This window comes from Oncorhynchus kisutch, linkage group LG20 (assembly GCF_002021735.2).
Source record: "Oncorhynchus kisutch isolate 150728-3 linkage group LG20, Okis_V2, whole genome shotgun sequence".
Lineage (NCBI taxonomy): Eukaryota > Metazoa > Chordata > Actinopteri > Salmoniformes > Salmonidae > Oncorhynchus > Oncorhynchus kisutch.
The window spans coordinates 44246214-44264628 of record NC_034193.2 but is presented as its reverse complement, the minus strand read 5'-3'; the positions used below and the strand labels follow the sequence as shown (position 1 = coordinate 44264628).

Genomic DNA, 18415 nt, shown 5'->3' with positions numbered 1-18415 from the left:
AGTATTCTGCCCCAAGCATCTGCATTCGGTCTTTTTGGGGACTACTTTTCAAGGAATAAATTACCTTGCATTTCAGACTAATTATGGTTAGTATTATAAACGCTAGAATAGAACAGACTAGAGACATGCACCACCAAGTGAAAGCGCTGGGTAGATTTCACCAGCACAGGGTGTGTTGAGTGAGAAATCAAGTCATTTCTTTTAACCTTATCTAGGAAATGCACTCACCATACAGAGAGTGAAACACTTGCTCTCAAGAAAACAATTATCTGATCTTCACACATCCTCATGACCTTGTTTTGAAATTAAACACTATACTAGATTACCACACACACATACACGGATGGGACATTTGAACATTACAGCTCAGTAAAAGTGACAGTTGGCATTTACACACAGCTGTGTAAACCTCACTTCTTTCTCATCATCCCTGCTACTTGCTGTTGTTATGGCAATCCATGCTAAGGTGAACTGTGAATGAATGGTAAACTAATATGCCTTTGTGATGTTGTCAGATTAAGTCTTTGTGTTTTACACCGGCTTGGCTGTGGCGTGCTTCTGCTGTACAAAACTGCTGAATGCCACAATAAGGACCGTAGTAGGAGGGAGGGATATCATAAACCTGTCCTGATGTCTGTGTCTGTTTGCCTGTCTGTCTGTCTCTGCATCTCGGAGGTTCTGTCTATCTGTTCGTCACACCGACTCTCACTGTGGTTGGTTGTAGCGATCAGCAGAGGCCTGCCCTGTGCTAAAGGTTCCACTCCATTATCCTGCTGACGCTGAGATACTGGGAGCAACTCCATGACCTGACATATCAAGTCTAAAACTCCAGTATCCTGCCCTACTGCAGCTATTACAAGCTCCCTTCTAGTCTGTTGTTCATATTATTTTGGAAGCACTTTACATTACAGCACGGAATAAAGCGGAAATGGAATGGCAACTAGTTAAAGTTACTCACAAAGCAAACCAATATTTGCCCAGATACAGGATGCTACAGATCAGTATAACTGTATTGTTTCAGAGACATCACATACTAGAGGGGTGATAATATTACAAAAACAACATTGCAGTGTTTCCCCTAAAATTCCCCAAATATCTTGGCATGGGGCCCCCAATTGATTTTGTTATAATGTTTGAGTCACTCAGATACACTATATATACAAAAAGTATGTGGACACCACTTCAAAGTAGTGGATTTGGACAGTTCAGCCACATCCTTTGCTGACAGATGTATACAAATTGAGCACACAGTCATGCAATCTCTGTAGACAAACATTGGCAGTAGAATGGTCTTTACTGATGAGCTCAACGTGGCATCATCATAGGATGCCACCTTTCCAACAAGTCAGTTTGTCAAATATCTGCCCTGCTAGAGCTGCCCCGGTCAACTGTAAGTGCTGTTATTGTGAATTGGAAACGGCTAGGAGCAACAACGGCTCAGCCGTGAAGTGGTAGGCCACACAAGCTCACAGAACGGGACCACCGAGTGTTGTAGCGCGTAAAAAATAATCTGTCCTCAGTTGCAACACTCATTACCAAGTTACCAACTGCCTCTGGAAGCAATGTCAGCATAATAACTGTTTGTCAGGAGCTTCATGAAAGGGGTTTCCATGGCCGAGCAGTCGCACATAAGCCTAAGATCACCATGCGCAATACCAAGCATTGGCTGGAGTGGCGTAAAGCTAGCCGCCATTGGACTCTGTGGAAATGCATTCTCTGGAGTGATGAATCACGCTTCACCAGCTGGCAGTCCGACGGACATATCTGGGTTTGGCGGATGCCAGGAGTACGCTACCTGCCACAATGCATAGTGCCAACTAATGTTTGGAGGAGGAATAACGAATTGCCTGGGGCTGTTTTTCATGTTTCGGGATAGGCCCTTTAGTTCCAGTGAAGGGAAACCTTAACGCTACAGCATACAATGACATTCAATACGATGCCCTTTCCTGTTTTAGCATGACAATGCCTCCGTGCACAAAGGGAGTTCCAAACAGAAATGGTTTGCCGAGGTTGGTGTGGAATAACTTGACTGGCCTGCACAGAGCCCTGACCTTAACGCCATCGAACAGCTTTGGAATTAATTGGAACACCGACTGCGAGCCAGACTTAATCGCCCAGCATCATTGCCCGACTTCACTAATGCTTTTGTGGCTGAATGGAAGCAAGTCCCCGCAGCAATGTTCCAACATCTAGTGGAAACATTCCCAGAAGAGTGGAGGCTGTTATAGCACCAAAGGGGGGGACAAACTCTATAATAATGCCCATGATTTGTAATGAGATGTTTGACAAGCTTTTGGTCATGAAGTGTAGCATAAGAACACAACACAAGCCATGGCAAAATGTGTAGAATTGCAGGAAACTAGCTTAATTAAACTGTAAAATGCTTTCTTTTCCCCTGGCAAAATGTCTAGAATTGCGAATAGCAGACAAAACTGTTTTAAAACAGCAACATTTGGTTTCTGCTGCCATGGGAGGGCCTCTAAAAATGTTGGTCGGAGAAGGCGCTGTTGGCCACGCCCAATACCACGCCCCCCCATCTATTTCTCCACCTAGTCAGGTGAACAGTGCCTTGCCCTTTATTATGATAAACAAGCCCGCGCAACCATTTCACCAGAGCGGTTGTCTTGGTTGCACTTGTTTTCTAGGATCACTGGTGTCTGGTAATGTACAGGAATGATTCACCTCAGTTCACAGTTCACTCTCTCTGGGAGTATAATTAACGTCACCTCTCTATTGGCCCATTCCAGTGTGTGTGGCAAACTATCCAGACCTGTTCTGTAACCCCAGAGGGAGGTTTCATGTGGTGTTAATATAGAGCTGAATGAAGACACAATCAACTGGTGACACAATGTACTGGGGCTTTTGTCCCAAAGTGGCACAGGTGTAATAATAATAGGTGAGATGGTTTCTTTTTGACGCCACACTAACTATACTGGTCCCAGATAAGTTTCGATCAGTGCTCCAGAAAAGGGGATCTGGTTGGTTCATCTACTTTGGGAAAGTGAGGCTTAAACCAATCCCATGGACATACTGTGTATCGTTTATGTGTGTATTTTCTGTTAATGCCTAGGCAAATGCAAGGGCATCCGGGGTTATGTTGGTGTACAGTGTTAAATCTGTTTGTAATCCATTTGAGGTTAACGCAGCAGTGCTGGTGATCCTTTTAATCTGTATCTTATTGAATCACAGACCTGATCAGGGTCAGATCGGCCTAGCCCCCCTCCGACAATACACTCACTACCATTGCAGAATAAATTATTAGTCACATCGCATTGCTTTGCAATTCATTTGGAGGGAGGATGGTGGAAGTGTGTATTTTAAAGTCATGTTCCCCTTGGTATTCATAGAAACATGATTATCAGGAGGGCGCTTATTGCTACACTAGGAATTCAGGAAGCAATTCTTCTTCTAAATGTGGTTGCGTTTAGGGAACTTGGGTAATCTGAGGGAGCTTCACCGGATGACATGATATTAGCTAATTAGCCCAAATGTGTCTGGTCTTCATTCAAGCTTACCATCAAAGTAACTTATTCATTAGATTCATCTTGATTCTAGATAACATCTGCTGTACCGGGCCATGGACCGATATAATGAATGTATATAAACTCAGCAAAAAAGGAAACGTCCCTTTTCAGGACCCTGTCTTTCAAAGATAATTTGTAAAAATCCAAATAACTTCACAGATCTTCATTGTAAAGGGTTTAAACACTGTTTCCCATGATTGTTCAGTGAACCATAAACAATTAATGAACTGGAACGGTCGTTAAGACACTAACAGCTTACAGACAGTAGGCAATTAAGGTCACAGTTATGAAAACTTAGGACACTAAAGAGGCCTTTCTACTGACTCTGAAAAACACCAAAAGAAAGATCCCCAGGGTTCCTGCTCATCTGCATGAAGGACTGCAGAGGATCGGTACATCCAAACATCTCACCTGAGGGATAGGTACAGGATGGCAACAACAACTACCCGAGTTACACCAGGAACGCACATTCCCTCCATCAGTGCTCAGACTGTCCGTAATAGGCAGAGAGGGGCTGGACTGAGGGATTGTCGGCCTGTTGTAAGGCAGGTCCTCCCCAGACATCACCGGCCACAACTTGCCTATGGGCACAAACCCACTGTCACTGGACCAGACAGGACTGGCAAAAAGTCATCTTCACTGATGAGTCACGATTTTGTCTCACCAGGGGTGATGGTTGGATTCACGTTTATCGTCGAAGGAATGAGTGTTACGCCGAGGCCTGTACTCTGGAGCGGGAATGATTTGGAGGTGGAGGGTCCGTCATGGTCTGAGGCGGTGTGTCACAGCATCATCGGACTGAGTTTGTTGTCATTGCAGGTAATCTCAACGCTGTGTGTTAAAGGGAAGACATCCTCCTCCCTCATGTGGTACCCTTCCTGCAGGCTCATCCTGACATGACCCTCCAGCATGACAATGCCACCCGCCATACTGCTCGTTCTGTGAGTGATTTCCTGCAAGACAGGAATGTCAGTGTTCTGCCATGGCCAGTGAAGAGCCCGGATCTCAATCCCATTGAGCACGTCTGGGACCTGTTGGATCGGAGGGTGAGGGCTAATGCCATTAGCCCCTAGAAATTTCCCGGGAACTTGCAGGTGCCTTGGTTGAAGAGTGAGGTAACATCTCACAGCAAGAATTGGCAAATCTGGTGCAGTCCATGAGGAGGAGATGCACTGCAGTACTTAAGGCAGCTGGTGGTCACACCAGATACTGACGGTTACTTTTGATTTTGACCGCCCTTTGTTCAGGGACACATTATTCCATTTCTGTCAGTCACATGTCTGTGGAACTTGTTCAGTTGATGTCTGTTGTTGAATCTTATGTTCATACAAATATTTACACATGTTAAGTTTTCTGAAAATAAACGCAGTTGACAGTGAGAGGAAATGTATTTTTTTTGCTGAGTTTATAATTCACTCTGTCAAGGATGGTCAGGCTGTCATTGCCATCAAGATGTTGGATGACTAGGAGAGGTGAAGCCTATTACAGACCAGGGTTAATACGCAGCCATTACAGAAACAGAGGGAATACATCAACAACAGTGACGTCAGAAGAGCACAGGGTTCATAATACTAACCCTAGACACCAGAGCGGGAGATGAACTGGGCACTACAAAGTGGACTAATTTTGACCAGGGCCCATTCCCAAGTAGCGCACTATATAGAGCATAGGGCGCCATTTTGGATGCTTCCACAGTCGCATGCACTTGGATGTTGTGGCGTGGAGGAACAAGCCACGTGTCAGCGGACAGACGGGCGTAAAGATGTAAATGAGATGTAGCAACAGCGAGGTTAGGGCGAACAGGAGGGAGGAATCGGGGATTAGCGTGGGGGGCTGCCCGTGATGTCAAGCATGGCCTGAGGGGGAGGCACAGGACATACAAGGAGGGAGAGAGGGGAATGGAGGGGTGGATTAGGGGTTCAGGGGGAGAAATGGGGGATAGGGAGGGCTGATAGTTGGGGGTACAATAGGTCTGTCTGTTGCTGTGGACAGTTGGCGCGAGGATAGGAAGCACTGAGGCGCACACAGAATGCGATAATTGTGCATGCGGATAGCGGTTTACATACAAACTCATGCATAGGCACAACACAGTGCTCACATTGAAGATGCCCCATTCACGGCAAGGGAGAAGCTCCTGTACACACACACACACACACACAACAGGGCACACATTGAAGCTCCCTCATGTGCTGGGTACGGCTCTTGGTCCCCCAAGGCTATCTCCGTCTCCAGTACTCTGCAGTCCCAAGTTCACCATGGTGGTGTCTTAAATTGCACCCTATTCCCTATATGGTGTAGTACTTTTAACCAGGGCCCCAAATTGGCTCTGATCAAAAGTAGTGCACCATATAGGGTGCCATTTGGGAAGCACAACATATCACCTCCAGACACACTAAATGGGAGGACTTCCGCATTCAGCTACATTCAGTGCCATTTTTTTGTTTGTCCTACGGTTACCCTTAGAGAGAGTTAATGTACTGATAGCGTGAGCAGCAATAGTCCCTCATACTGCTGTAGTCTAGCATGACTCACAGAGTTTGGACTATAGCCTGGCTTCAATGACATTGCTGTATACCTCCTCTGGTGTACATCCTACTGTAGCTGGACTGGAATGATTCCTGGTGAGATGACAAATTAGGATGCCAGTAATTTAGGGGATTTGTTTGCGGAGGGAGACTAGTGTTATATTTTCATAGATTTTAAGATGATTTCTTTCATTGGTTTCTTAAAAGGTAACTATTGTGCATTTCCATCGTCACAGTGAGCAGTCTTGAGGAATATCAAAGGTTAAAAGTGCAGTATTTATGGTGTCATAAAATTAGCTTTGATTAAATTAGGCTACATATGGACAACTTTTCTCTGTTTCTATTGTTACATTGTTTTGGAGGAACTAGCTGTGGGTCATTTTGAGGGAATATCGTGACGGTTTGGGGATGCTCGTTTTGCCCGAGCTGCTGCTCTTCTGATGCAATTGGTCTCGTGCTAGTTAATGGCTCTTTTGATTGACCTCTCCCAGCGCATGAATGGTGTCCTTGTCCCTCCATCCCTCTGCAGTGTTTTCTCCCTTCAAACAATATTTTTTTCTTCTCTGGGCAGTTTTTTCTGCTTGTCATTGTCGCGCTTCAGTAGACTTATGTATCGGTGTGACTATGGCGGATATTAAAACAGCTAGGATTTCTGTGTGTGTGTGTGTGTGTGTGTGTATGTGTGTTGTAGTCATAGAGCTGTTCAGCATTCCAATGGGGGATGGCCCATTCCCCTCCTCTCTCACTCTTGCAGATGTGCATAAGCCCCACCTTCTGGGATTCCATTTGTCAAATGTATGCTGAAATTACTCTCGGCTTGGGGTTAGGTCTATCTCTCCTCTCCCTCTGAATTGGGGCCACCAGCTCGGCTGGGTTTTGGCTTACCCAGTAATAGAGTTCCCATACATGATGCAGGCCAGGGCTGTGCTTCTGTCCATAGAAATATAAGCAAAGAATGGAAATGCTATGAGGGTGCAGTCAAATTGCCAAGGCCTGAGGTCTTTTACCTGTTCGAATAATTATATTTCTATGAGGCTGTCAGGGATTTCTTTTTCATTCTAGTAATTATATTTCTATGGTGCTGCCTGGCTGTCACATACAGAGGTGGAAACAACATGGAACTAGAATGAGTTGAACAGGAAACAACCCAGGCCATCGCAATTTGGCTGCACCCTCATGGGATTCTCATTCTAGTAATTCCATTTCTATGGTGCAGCTTGGCTGCCACAGACAGGAGTGCAGAGAGGAACTACAGAGCAGTGTTGCTACCTTCTTGGTTAAACAATAGCAGCGGGACCTCTGGCTCTGGTTTATCACTGACCAATGGTTCCCCCCTATTGGTTTTGTGATTAGTAGCTACATTGTGCAGTGCACAGTCTGTTCTTGGCTTTACTATAGGCCATGTTGATATACTAGAAATCTGCAGAGCTATCTTTCTCAACACATCCTTTCTAGTTTGCTAATCCAATCACCTTTAATGTCTCTTCCTGCCAATATACTACGGCTAAGGGCTGCTGTTATGCACTACATAACGCAGACGGTCAAGTTTCAGGGGCTCCTTTAGTACCTCGGACTCAGTGACTGCCTGCAGGGAGAAACTTTGTTGCAGGGCAGGGAAAAAAAGAGGGAGAAGCATCGGATGAGGAAATGTTGGACTGGGAAGGAGGCATGGCTGAGTCGAATAGGAATCCTGACTTAATGAAGTGGTGATTAAAGAGCTCAGCCATGTTCTTCTTGTCAGTAACAACCACATCATCAACTTTAGGGGACATGGGAAGCTGCGAGGAGGAGGGTTTATTCTCCAGGTCTTTAACCGTTTTCCAGAACTTCTTGGGGTTAGACCCACAGAGAGAGAACATCTCATTTTCTTTATGGGGGCGTATTTGTTAACAATACCACTGAAAATATAAAAAAAGAAGGTCCAAGCGTCTTCGACAGAGGGGATCAAGCTGATTCTATACCATTTTACAGAAGCCAGTTCATGAAGGAAGGCTTGCTAATTAAAGCTTTTTTAGCAAGCGTCTATGACAAATCAGGAAAGGTCATGTCACTGAGCATCCAATACGAACACAGGCTATAAAACAGTGATCACTAAGGTCATTACAGAAAACACCAGAGTGATACCTATCAGGATTATTTGTGAGGATAACATCAAGAAGAGTAGCCTTTTCTGGGTGTTTGGCTTCATACCTTGTGAGATTAGTAATCTGAGAAAGATTTAGGGAGTCCCATTGCTTTAGGATTTAGTCAGGTGGTTTAAGCATGTCCCAGTTTAGGTCACCTATCAGGACAAATTCAGACTTAGTGTAAGGAGCTAGGAGAGAACTTAGGGCAGGTAGGGTACAGGCCAGTGCTGATGGAGGACGATAGCACCCAGCAACAGTCATCAAAGAGCTATTTGAAAGTTTAATACTTACAACCAGCAAATCAAATTGTTTGGGGACAGACTTGGTGGAGACAACTGAGCACTGAAGGTGATTCTTGGTAAAGTTTGCCACTCCCCCACCTTTTGGAAGATCTGTCTTGCCAAAAAAAGCTTATAACCAGTAAGGTTATCAGAATTCAAAACACTCTCCTTAACCACCTCTCACTAATGACCATCACATCACAACACACCCTACCATACCCCTGTCTCTACATTATGCCCTGAATCTATCCTACCATGCCCATAAATCTGCTCCTTTTATTCTTTGTCCCCAACGCACAAAACGACCAGTTTTGATAGGCTTCAGCCATACCCTCATCCTACTCTGTTCCTCGGGGGATGTGGAGGTTAACCCAGGCCCTGCGCTTTCACTTGTTGACTTCTGTAACCGTAAAAGCCTTGGTTTCATGCATGTTAACATCAGAAGCCTCCTCCCTAAGTTTGTTTTACTCACTGCTTTAGCACACTCCACCAACCCTGATGTCCTTGCTGTGTCTGAACCCTGGCTTAGGAAGGCCACCAAAAATGCTGAGATTTCCATCCCTAACTACAACATTTTCCATCAAGATAGAACTGCCAAAGGTGGAGGAGTTGCAATCTACTGCAGAGATAGCCTGCAAAGTTCTGTCATACTTCAAGGTCTATGCCCAAACAGTTCGGGCTTCTAATTTTAAAAATGAATCTCTCCAGAAATAAGTCTCTCATTGTTGCCGCCTGTTATAGACCCCCCCCCCCCCCCCCTCCACTCCCAGCTGTGCCCTGGACACCATATGTGAATTGATTGCCCCCCATATATCTTCAGAGTTCGTTCTGCTTGGTGACCTAAACTGGGATATGCTTAACACCCCGGCAGTCCTACAATCTAAGCTAGATGCCCTCAATCTCACAAGGAACCCACCAGGTACAACCCTAAATCCATAAACATGGGCACCCTCATAGATATTATCCTGACTGGCTCGGTTTTGCTCTGACATGCACGGTCAACTGTGGGACCTTATATAGACAGGTGTGTGCCTTTCCAAATCATGTCTGATCAATTTAATTTACCACAGGTAGACTCCAATCAAGTTGTAGAAACATCTCAAGGATGATCAATGGAAACAGGATGCACCTGAGCTCGATTTGAGTTCGATTTGAGGGTCTGAATACTTACAGTACCAGTCAGAAGTTTGGACACCAGATCATTTGAAAGGTTTTTCTTTATTTTTACTATTTTATACATTGTAGAATAATAGTGAAGACATCAAAACTATGAAATAACACACATGGAATCATGTAGTAACCAAAATAGTGTTAAACAAATCAATCTATTTTATATTTGAGATTCTTCAAAGTTGCCACCCTTTGCCTTGATGACAGCTTTGCACACTCTTGGCATTCTCTCAACCAGCTTCATGAGGTATTCACCTGGAATGCATTTAAATTAAAAGGTGTGCCTTGTTAAAAGTGAATTTGTGGAATTTCTTTCTTTAAAACTTCTCTGGGATATGTGGGACGCTAGCAACAGCCAGTGAAATTGCAGGGCGCCAAATTCAAAACAACAGAAATATCATAATTAAAATTCCCCAAACATACAAGTATTATACACCATTTTAAAGATAAACTTCTCGTTAATCCAGCCACTGTGTCTGATTTCAAAAAGGCTATACTGCAAAAGCACACCTTGTGATTATGTTAAGTCAGCGCCAAGTCACAGAAAAACATACAGCCATTTTCCAAAGAAGGAGAGGTGTCACAAAACTCAGAAATAGCGTTATAAATATTCACTTACCTTTGATCTTCATCGGAATGCACTCCCAGGAATCCCAGTTCCACAATAAATGTTTGTTTTGTTTGATAAAGTCCATCATTTATCATCCATCATTCATTTGTTCACGTGTTTAGCCCAGTAATCCAAATGCTCAATGCGCGATCACTTAGTTCAGACAAAGTCAAAAAAGTTATATCACAGTTTGTAGAAACATGTCAAACGATGTATAGAATCAATCTTTAGGATGTTTTTAACATAAATCTTCAATAATGTTTCAACCGGACAATTCCTTTGTCTTTAGAAATGAAAAGGAACGCAGCTAGCTCTCACGGTCGCGTGCCTTACTGTGTTCATGGCATTCTGCCAGACCTCTGACTCAAACAGCTCTTATTCTCTCCCCCTTCACAGTAGAAGCCTGAAACAAGGTTCTATAAAGACTGCTGACATCTAGTTGAAGCCGTAGGAAGTGCAATATGACACCATAGACACTGTATATTGGATAGGCAATGACTTGAAAAACTACAAACCTCAGATTTCCCACTTCCTGGTTGGATTTCTTCTCAGGTTTTTGCCTGCCATATGAGTTCTGTTATTCTCACAGACATAATTCAAACAGTTTTAGAAACGTCAGAGTGTTTTCTATCCAAATCTACTAATATGCATATTGTAGCTTTTGGGCCTGAGTAGCAGGCAGTTTACTCTGGGCACCTTATTCATCCAAGCTACTCAATACTGCCCCCCAGTCCCAAAGAAGTTAATGCGTTTGAGCCAATCAGTTGTGCTGTGACAAGGTAGGGGTGGCATACAGAATTTGGTAAAAGACCAACTCCATATTATGCCAAGAACAGCTCAAATAAGCAAAGAGAAATGACAGTCCATCATTACTTTTAAGACATGAAGGTCAGTAAATCATGAATTTCAAGAACTTTGAACATTTCTTCAAGTGCAGTCACAAAACAAATAATAGTGAAAATAAAGAAAAACCCTTGAATTAGTAGGTTCAAACTTTTGACTGATACTTGAAATAAGGTATTTCTGTTTTTTATTTTTAATCAATTAGCAAACATTTCTACAAACCTATTTTCGACTTTGTCATTGTGGGGTATTGTGTGTAGAATCTTTAGAATTTGGCTGTCAAGTAACATTTGGAAAAAGTCAAGGGTTCTGAATAATTTCCGAATGCACTGTTTGTATGTATACTGAACAAAAATGTAAACGCAGCATTCATTCAAAGATTTTTCTGAGTTATAGTTCATATAAGGAAATAAGTCCATTTGAAATGAATGAATGAGTCCCTAATTTATGGATTTTACATGACTGGGAATACAGATACATCTGTTGGTCAGATACCATTAAAAAAAATAAAGGTAGGGGCATGGTTCAGAAAACCAGTGTGACCACCATTTGCCTCATGTAGCGTGACACATCTCCTTTGCATAGAGTTGATCAGGCTGTTGATTGTTTCCTGTGGAACACAATGTCGTACACGTTGATCCAGAGCACCCCAAACATGCTTAATGGGGGACATGTAAGTGAGTATGCAGGCGGATGCGGATGAATGGCACAATGAATGGCACAACAATGGGCCTCAGGATCTCATCACGGTATCTCTGTGCATTCATTTTGGTAGAAAAATTAACATTAGATTCTCTGGCAACAGCTCTGGTGGACATTCCTGCAGTCAGCATGCCAATTGCACGCTCCCTCAATTTGAGACATCTGTGGCATTGTGTCGTGTGACACAAATGCTCATTTTAGAGTGGCCTTTTATTGTCCCCAGCACAAGGTGCACCTGTGTAATGGTCATGCTGTTTAATCAGCTTCTTGATATGCCACACCTGTCAGGTGGATGGATTATCTTGGAAAAGGAGAAATGCTCATGAACAGGGATGTAACCACATTTGTGCCCAAAATTTGAGAGAAATAAGCTTTTTGTGCATATGGAACATTTATTTCAGCTCATGAAACATGAGACCAACACTTTACATGTTGCATTCATATTTTTGTACAGTGTATGTCCTCATGCATATGTCCTCATGCATATGTCCTCAAAATTCACAACAGATTTGAGGAACCCTGATCCAATTGGCTCCGGCACCACCCTACCAGGTGACCTTACAGCGGGGGAGACGGGTAAGGAGACCCAGCCACAGCCTCCCCTGTCCAACAGTGCATTGCACCGTGCCCACCTCCACCATGTCCACCCCCAGCGGCAGCCCCGAGAGAGAGTGCTTCACAGGGGGACCCAACCAGCTGGAGTGTCCCCCTTCCTCTCCCCCTGGCATGGACCATTCCATGGGCAGCCCCCTCCTCAGCCCGGACTCATCTTGCCAAGATGCCATGCTCTCGGCCCCCGCTGCCTCCCCCGCCGACTCTGAGAGCCTGAGCCCTGACGAGCTAGAGCTGCTGGCCAAGCTTGAGGAGCAGAACAGGTGAGAAAGAGATAGGAACCGGGGTTCACATGTGTTGCACAGTAGCTACAGGTAACTGCCTGTAGCTACTGTGCAACATAAAGTGTCTTAGTAGGACGCTGGGCACCACAAGTCAGAACAGCTTCAATGCACCTTCACATAGATTCCACAAGTGTCTGGAACTCTATTGGAGGGATGCGACACCATTCTTCTGCATGACATTCCATAATTTTTTGTTGTTGGTGGTGGTGGTGGAAAAGGCTGTCTCAGGCACTGCTCCAGAATCTCCCATAAGTGTTCAATTGGGTTGAGATCTGGTGACTGAGACACACACGCTTAAACCCCCTAAACTCCTTTGATCCCCCTCTTTCAAAGTCACTGATGTCTCTTCTTGCCATGGTAGCCAAACTAATGGGCAACTGGGCATTTTATACATCAGCAGTGCCTGAGACGCTAAGCATGATGGGTTTTTAATTGCTTAATTAACTCAGGAACCACACCTGTGTAGAAGCACCTGCTTTCAATATACTTTGTATGCCTCGTTCACTCAAGTGGAATTTATTTTGGCAGTTACCTGTATGTTTCCATTAACTTGTCCAGTGGTTTTGTGTAGATATTTAGAAAGAAAATAGATGCGACAATTGCCTGCCACTTTGCGTTTTCTTTGAACTGTCTCGTGTCAATTTAAAAACAGCTGGACGTAATGACATCCCATGAAAAATAACAAAACTTTTTAGCAAAAACGTGTCAAATAAAAATGAAGTGGTTGACATTTTTCCATGATCCATTTAGGCAAATTGCACATTTAATAAACTGGCGGCAGCCTGTATGCCCTCTCACCTATCTGTTTCATGTCTGAGGTAGCTCCCAAAGCCAGCATGGATAGAATGCAAGAATTGACTAATATTCAAAGAATTCTAAGAATTCTCATGTGCCACCTTATCGCCATGGTGAAACTTGCACTCCTTTAGATCTGAAATAATTGGATCTTGAACTTGCATCCAGCCAACCAGAAAAGAAAGGCTAAGCAATTCAGGCATTATTGAAAGTCACTACAAAGGGAAAGAAATATATATATTTGACCAATAGTTGGATTTAGAATTAAATGTGGATTCGATGTGCCGCTCGTAAGCTTATCTTAAAAAGGATTTGGCAATAATCTATTACATAAACACAGTCTCCATCATCATTTCTTGCAATAAGGAAAGTTCAACAAAAGAAAAATCCACCCTTATTGATCGGATAAAAATGTTGTCTATCTGTAGCACGTTTCTCATATATCTGCCGTTTCCATTACACATGTCTTTTTGCAACATTGCTTTTGTAACCTTGTTCAATGGAAACCTACTGTTAGGTTGTGACTGGTCTCGCGTGGCTGCGTTCAAGATCCCTGCGCTGTTGTGAGAATGGCATTTGCTGATATTTTGCCAGGTAAATGATGAGCCACTCATAAACAGACGGGTACAGTCCAGTGATCCAACTGTGTTACAGCACATGGCTAGGAGGTTTCCAGGTCAGTATGGGGTAGCAGAGGTTAGCCTCTCCCCGCTGTGGGTAGCTCCAAAGCAGATGCACTGAGCAGATGTGTCATTGGGCTGGAGGAGCTTCTGGCCAAGGTCTAGCGGGCTGGCTAGGCTAGCTGAGAGACGCTTTGATGCCAGAGCTGGAACATGCACTGTTGCACCTTCCTCTTCTGCCTCTGTGAGCTGGACCTTTGCTGTTACTGGCACGGTATTATAACCAATGTGCAGGCACACACTCAGCCTGTGTCCCAAATGGCATCCTATTCCCTATGTAGTGCACTACTTTTGATCAGGGTCCAGGCGAGCTCGGGTCTAAAGCAGTGCACTATATAGAGGAAAAGCTGACATTTTGGACACACCCTCATTGTCTCTACTATCAGAGTAGCTGCTTTGGCACTGATAAGTATCTCAACAATAGGCCCAGTGCCCAGTCACTATCAGAGAGGTGCTCAAGGCTCAGTAACTTGACCTAGTGGTACTAAAGTTACTGCTGGTTCTTTGTGCTCTCCAGTGTTTTACATGACATTCTCCCACATGTGATTTTCTACTACATGGAGTAACAATTAAAAACGTTTCAAGTAACTGTCTAATTTAATGCAAAAGAGCATATAACATTAAGCCTAAAAAGCTTAACATTATGGATTAACAATAAAAAGATCAAAGCAAGTAATGGAAACAAGACTAGAGTAATGAAAGCATAGGTGGGTCTAGATTCACTCATGTGACCCATGTCTGACCTTTGACCCCTAACCCCTTGACACCTCCACCCCCACCTCAGACTTCTGGAGGCGGACTCCAAGTCGATGCGCTCAATGAGCGGCTCGCGGCGGAACAGCGGCTCGTCCCTTGTGTCAAGCTCCTCTGCCTCATCCAACCTGTCCCACCTGGAGGAGGACACCTGGATCCTGTGGGGACGCATCGTCAACGAGTGGGACGAATGGAGACGCAAGAAGGACAAGCTGCTCAAGGTGAGGTGGGGTGGATGAGTGATTGAGAGACTGACAGAGCAAAGGGAATAGAGGGGAGAAGATGGGGAGGAGAGGGGGAAAAGTGGTGTTGGAGGGCCAGTAGGAGGCACCTTTCCCTCTGGTCTAAAAAAAAATATCCCAATGCCCCAGGGCAGTGATTGGGGACATTGCCCTGTGTAGCGTGCCTTCTTTCAGATGAAACGTTAAACAGGTGTCCTGGCTCTCTTTGGTCACTAAAGATCCCATGGTACTTATCGTAAGAGTAGTGGTGTTAACCCCGGGCTCCTGGCTAAGTTCCCAAACATCACTGTCACCTAATCATCCCCAGTATACAATTGGCTCATTCATCCCCCGCCTCTCCCCTGTAACTATTCCCCAGGTCGTTGCTGTAAATGAGAATGTGTTCTCAGTCAACTTACCTGGTAAAGTAAGGGTTAAATAGAAAAAGATGAGATATGACATGGGAGTGGTGGGCAGAGGAGAGATGGATAGATGGGTAACGGAGAGGGTACATCGGGGTTAGGGGGGATAAGATGGAGAGCGGGAACAGAGGAGAGAGGACGAATAAGGGGGGGGAGAGGACTGTAGGGAAGGTGAAAGTGAGAAGAGATGGATGAGATGGTAAAGGACAGTCAGAGTGCGGGGAAGAGCAGAAAAGATGGAGGGAGAACATTGAGGGAGAGAGCAGACAGAGCAAAGGGAAAAGGATGGAAAAAGGGAGAGGGGAACAGCAGGAGAGATTAGAGAGGAGAAAATGGGAGCGGGGACAAGTGAGGACAGAACACAGATGGAGGGATAAGATAAGTGAAGATTAGAGACGTATGAGATGACATAGATATTCAGTATAGGCTGGGAGGTGGAGTTCTGCAGCAAACTGAGAATTTGATTCGTAACTAAATCTTTCTTTTTACCTCCAGGAGCTGATCCGCAAGGGCATCCCACACCACTTCCGGGCCATCGTGTGGCAGCTGCTTGGTAACGCCACAGACATGCCAGTGAAGAATCAGTATTCTGAGCTGCTCAAGATGTCCTCGCCCTGCGAAAAGCTCATCCGCCGGGACATCGCCCGCACCTACCCCGAGCATGAGTTCTTCAAGGGCCAGGACAGCCTGGGTCAGGAGGTGCTCTTCAACGTCATGAAGGTGAGGACATTTTCACCTTGAGCATGACTTTTTTTGTTTTGTTTTTGTGAACGTTGTCTCTTAGGTTTACTTGGACAAACAGAATAGATTTGGTATGATTAGTCCTTTTTGGTACTATTTTGCTTTTAATGAACCTTTTCTTTAACTAGGCACTAGTGAAATGTGCAGTTGGATGAACAGTTAGAAGCAGTTACATCTGCATTGCTTGCTGTTTGGGGTTTTTGGCTGGGTTTCTGTATAAGCACTTTGACATCTGCTGATGTAAAAACGGCTTTATAAATACATTTGATTGATTGAGTTAAATGTGTATGTGAATTGTAGGGGCCGGTTTCCCAGACACTGATGAAGCCTAGTCCTGGACTGAAAAGCATTGCAAATGGAGAATCTCTAAACTTAAATCTGTGTCCGGGAAGTCTCCCCAATGAGTATAGGTTTGTTCATATTGATTGATGTCTGTGTGTGCAGGCGTATTCTCTGGTGGACCGGGAGGTGGGCTACTGCCAGGGCAGTGCCTTCATCGTGGGCCTGCTGCTCATGCAGGTAACGACTCTTCAGCAGCCCTCTAGTCTCGACATTCCCCTGTCTTGCTATTGCGCTACGTTGTGCTAAATACGGAATTGTCCTGATTCTACCCGTTTTTCGTTGCTTATACAGTATGAATAAATTACCTCTGAGCTCCTGATTAGTGTGAATGCACACACAGTCACACAGCCTGACCCGGTCTCTCCTGTGGCCCTCTAGATGCCAGAGGAGGAGGCGTTCTGCGTTTTTGTGCGTCTGATGCAGGAGTACCGTCTGAGGGAGCTTTTCAAACCAACCATGGCTGAACTAGGCCTCTGTATCTACCAGTTTGAATACCTGCTGCAGGTAAATAAACTTTAGGACTTTATTCATCTCCATATGTCACGCTGGCCAATGTAGAAGGTTGAATATGTCCCAAATGGCAAATTATACCCTATAAAGTGCACTACTTTTGACAAGGGCCAATAGGTCAAAGTAGTGCCCTATGTAGGGAATGTAGTGCCATTTAGGATGCATATATTGTCAAATAAACTAAAACCTTAAGGGCCTTGCAGGTGTCTGGGATTGAAATGGGAAAAAAATACCTTAAAAATGTCTGTTTTTTTTAAGTATATATATGGTGTACTGTAGTTGGGGAATAAGCACAGATATTGCAATTATAGAGTTGTCCACTATGGGGCAGCAAATAGATTCATACAGCACAGATTTGTTCTAGGTTAGTCCTTACATTTTTTATAGTACGACTTTTAAACCATTAGTGTTGCAGCTCAACTAAAACCCCTATTATTATAAACTGGGTGGTCTGAGACCTGAATGCTGATTGGCTGACAGCCATGTTATATCAGACCGTATACCACGGCTATGACAAAACATTTATTTTTACTGCTCTAATTACATTGGTTACCCGTTTATAATAGCAATAAGGCACCTTGGGGGTTTGAGATATATGGCCAATATACCACGGCTAAGGACTGTGTCCAGGCACTCGTGCATAAGAACAGCCCTTGGCCGTGGTATATTGGCCATATACCACACCCCCTCGTGCCTTATTGCTTAATTAACTCCTCTCGTCTCTTCCCCTCTCATCTACCCTCTTTCTCTTCCTCTTTTCCCTCTCTCACCTTATCCCAACAGGAGCAGCTCCCGGAGCTGAACGTCCACTTCCGTTCTCAGAGTTTCCACACCTCCATGTACGCCTCCTCCTGGTTCCTCACTCTCTTCCTCACCTTCCTCCCCATGCCCGTCGCCACACGCATCTTCGATATCTTCATGTACGAGGTAAGAGACTCACCGCTGGTGTCTTATACGGGTGTGAGAATGTGTTTGGGTGAACATATTTTGAGAGAAAAAATCAACATAGTGGATCCAATAGACATGGTTTGATTAAATGTAACCTTTATTTACGGGTTGTTCTCATGAAGATAAAATATCTTCCATAAGAGAGTCTTGTGATCGAGCACTATGGTTGTGTTGAATTGAACTTTGATTCCCTGTCTTCAGGGTCTGGAGATTATATTTCGTGTGGGCATGGCCATTCTGCAGTACAACCAGACAGACCTCATCCAGTTGGACATGGAGGGCATGTCTCAGGTAACAACCACTAGGCCCCCTCAAAATTAGTGGAC

The 18415-nt window shown here is 44.4% G+C and overlaps 1 protein-coding gene across 2 annotated transcripts in view; it reads left to right on the top strand.

The window, feature by feature from the left end:
• LOC109865919 (EVI5-like protein) overlaps nt 1–18415 on the top strand; it is a 40947-nt gene that overhangs the window by 1244 nt on the left and 21288 nt on the right. For both annotated transcript variants that reach the window (XM_020454426.2, XM_020454424.2), the window contains exons 2-8: nt 12289–12656; nt 14937–15126; nt 16044–16268; nt 16734–16808; nt 17010–17135; nt 17925–18068; nt 18291–18380. In XM_020454426.2, the coding sequence (XP_020310015.1) occupies nt 12421–12656; nt 14937–15126; nt 16044–16268; nt 16734–16808; nt 17010–17135; nt 17925–18068; nt 18291–18380 (1086 nt within the window). In that variant the 5' untranslated portion in view covers nt 12289–12420. The remainder of the gene's footprint in view (nt 1–12288; nt 12657–14936; nt 15127–16043; nt 16269–16733; nt 16809–17009; nt 17136–17924; nt 18069–18290; nt 18381–18415) is intronic.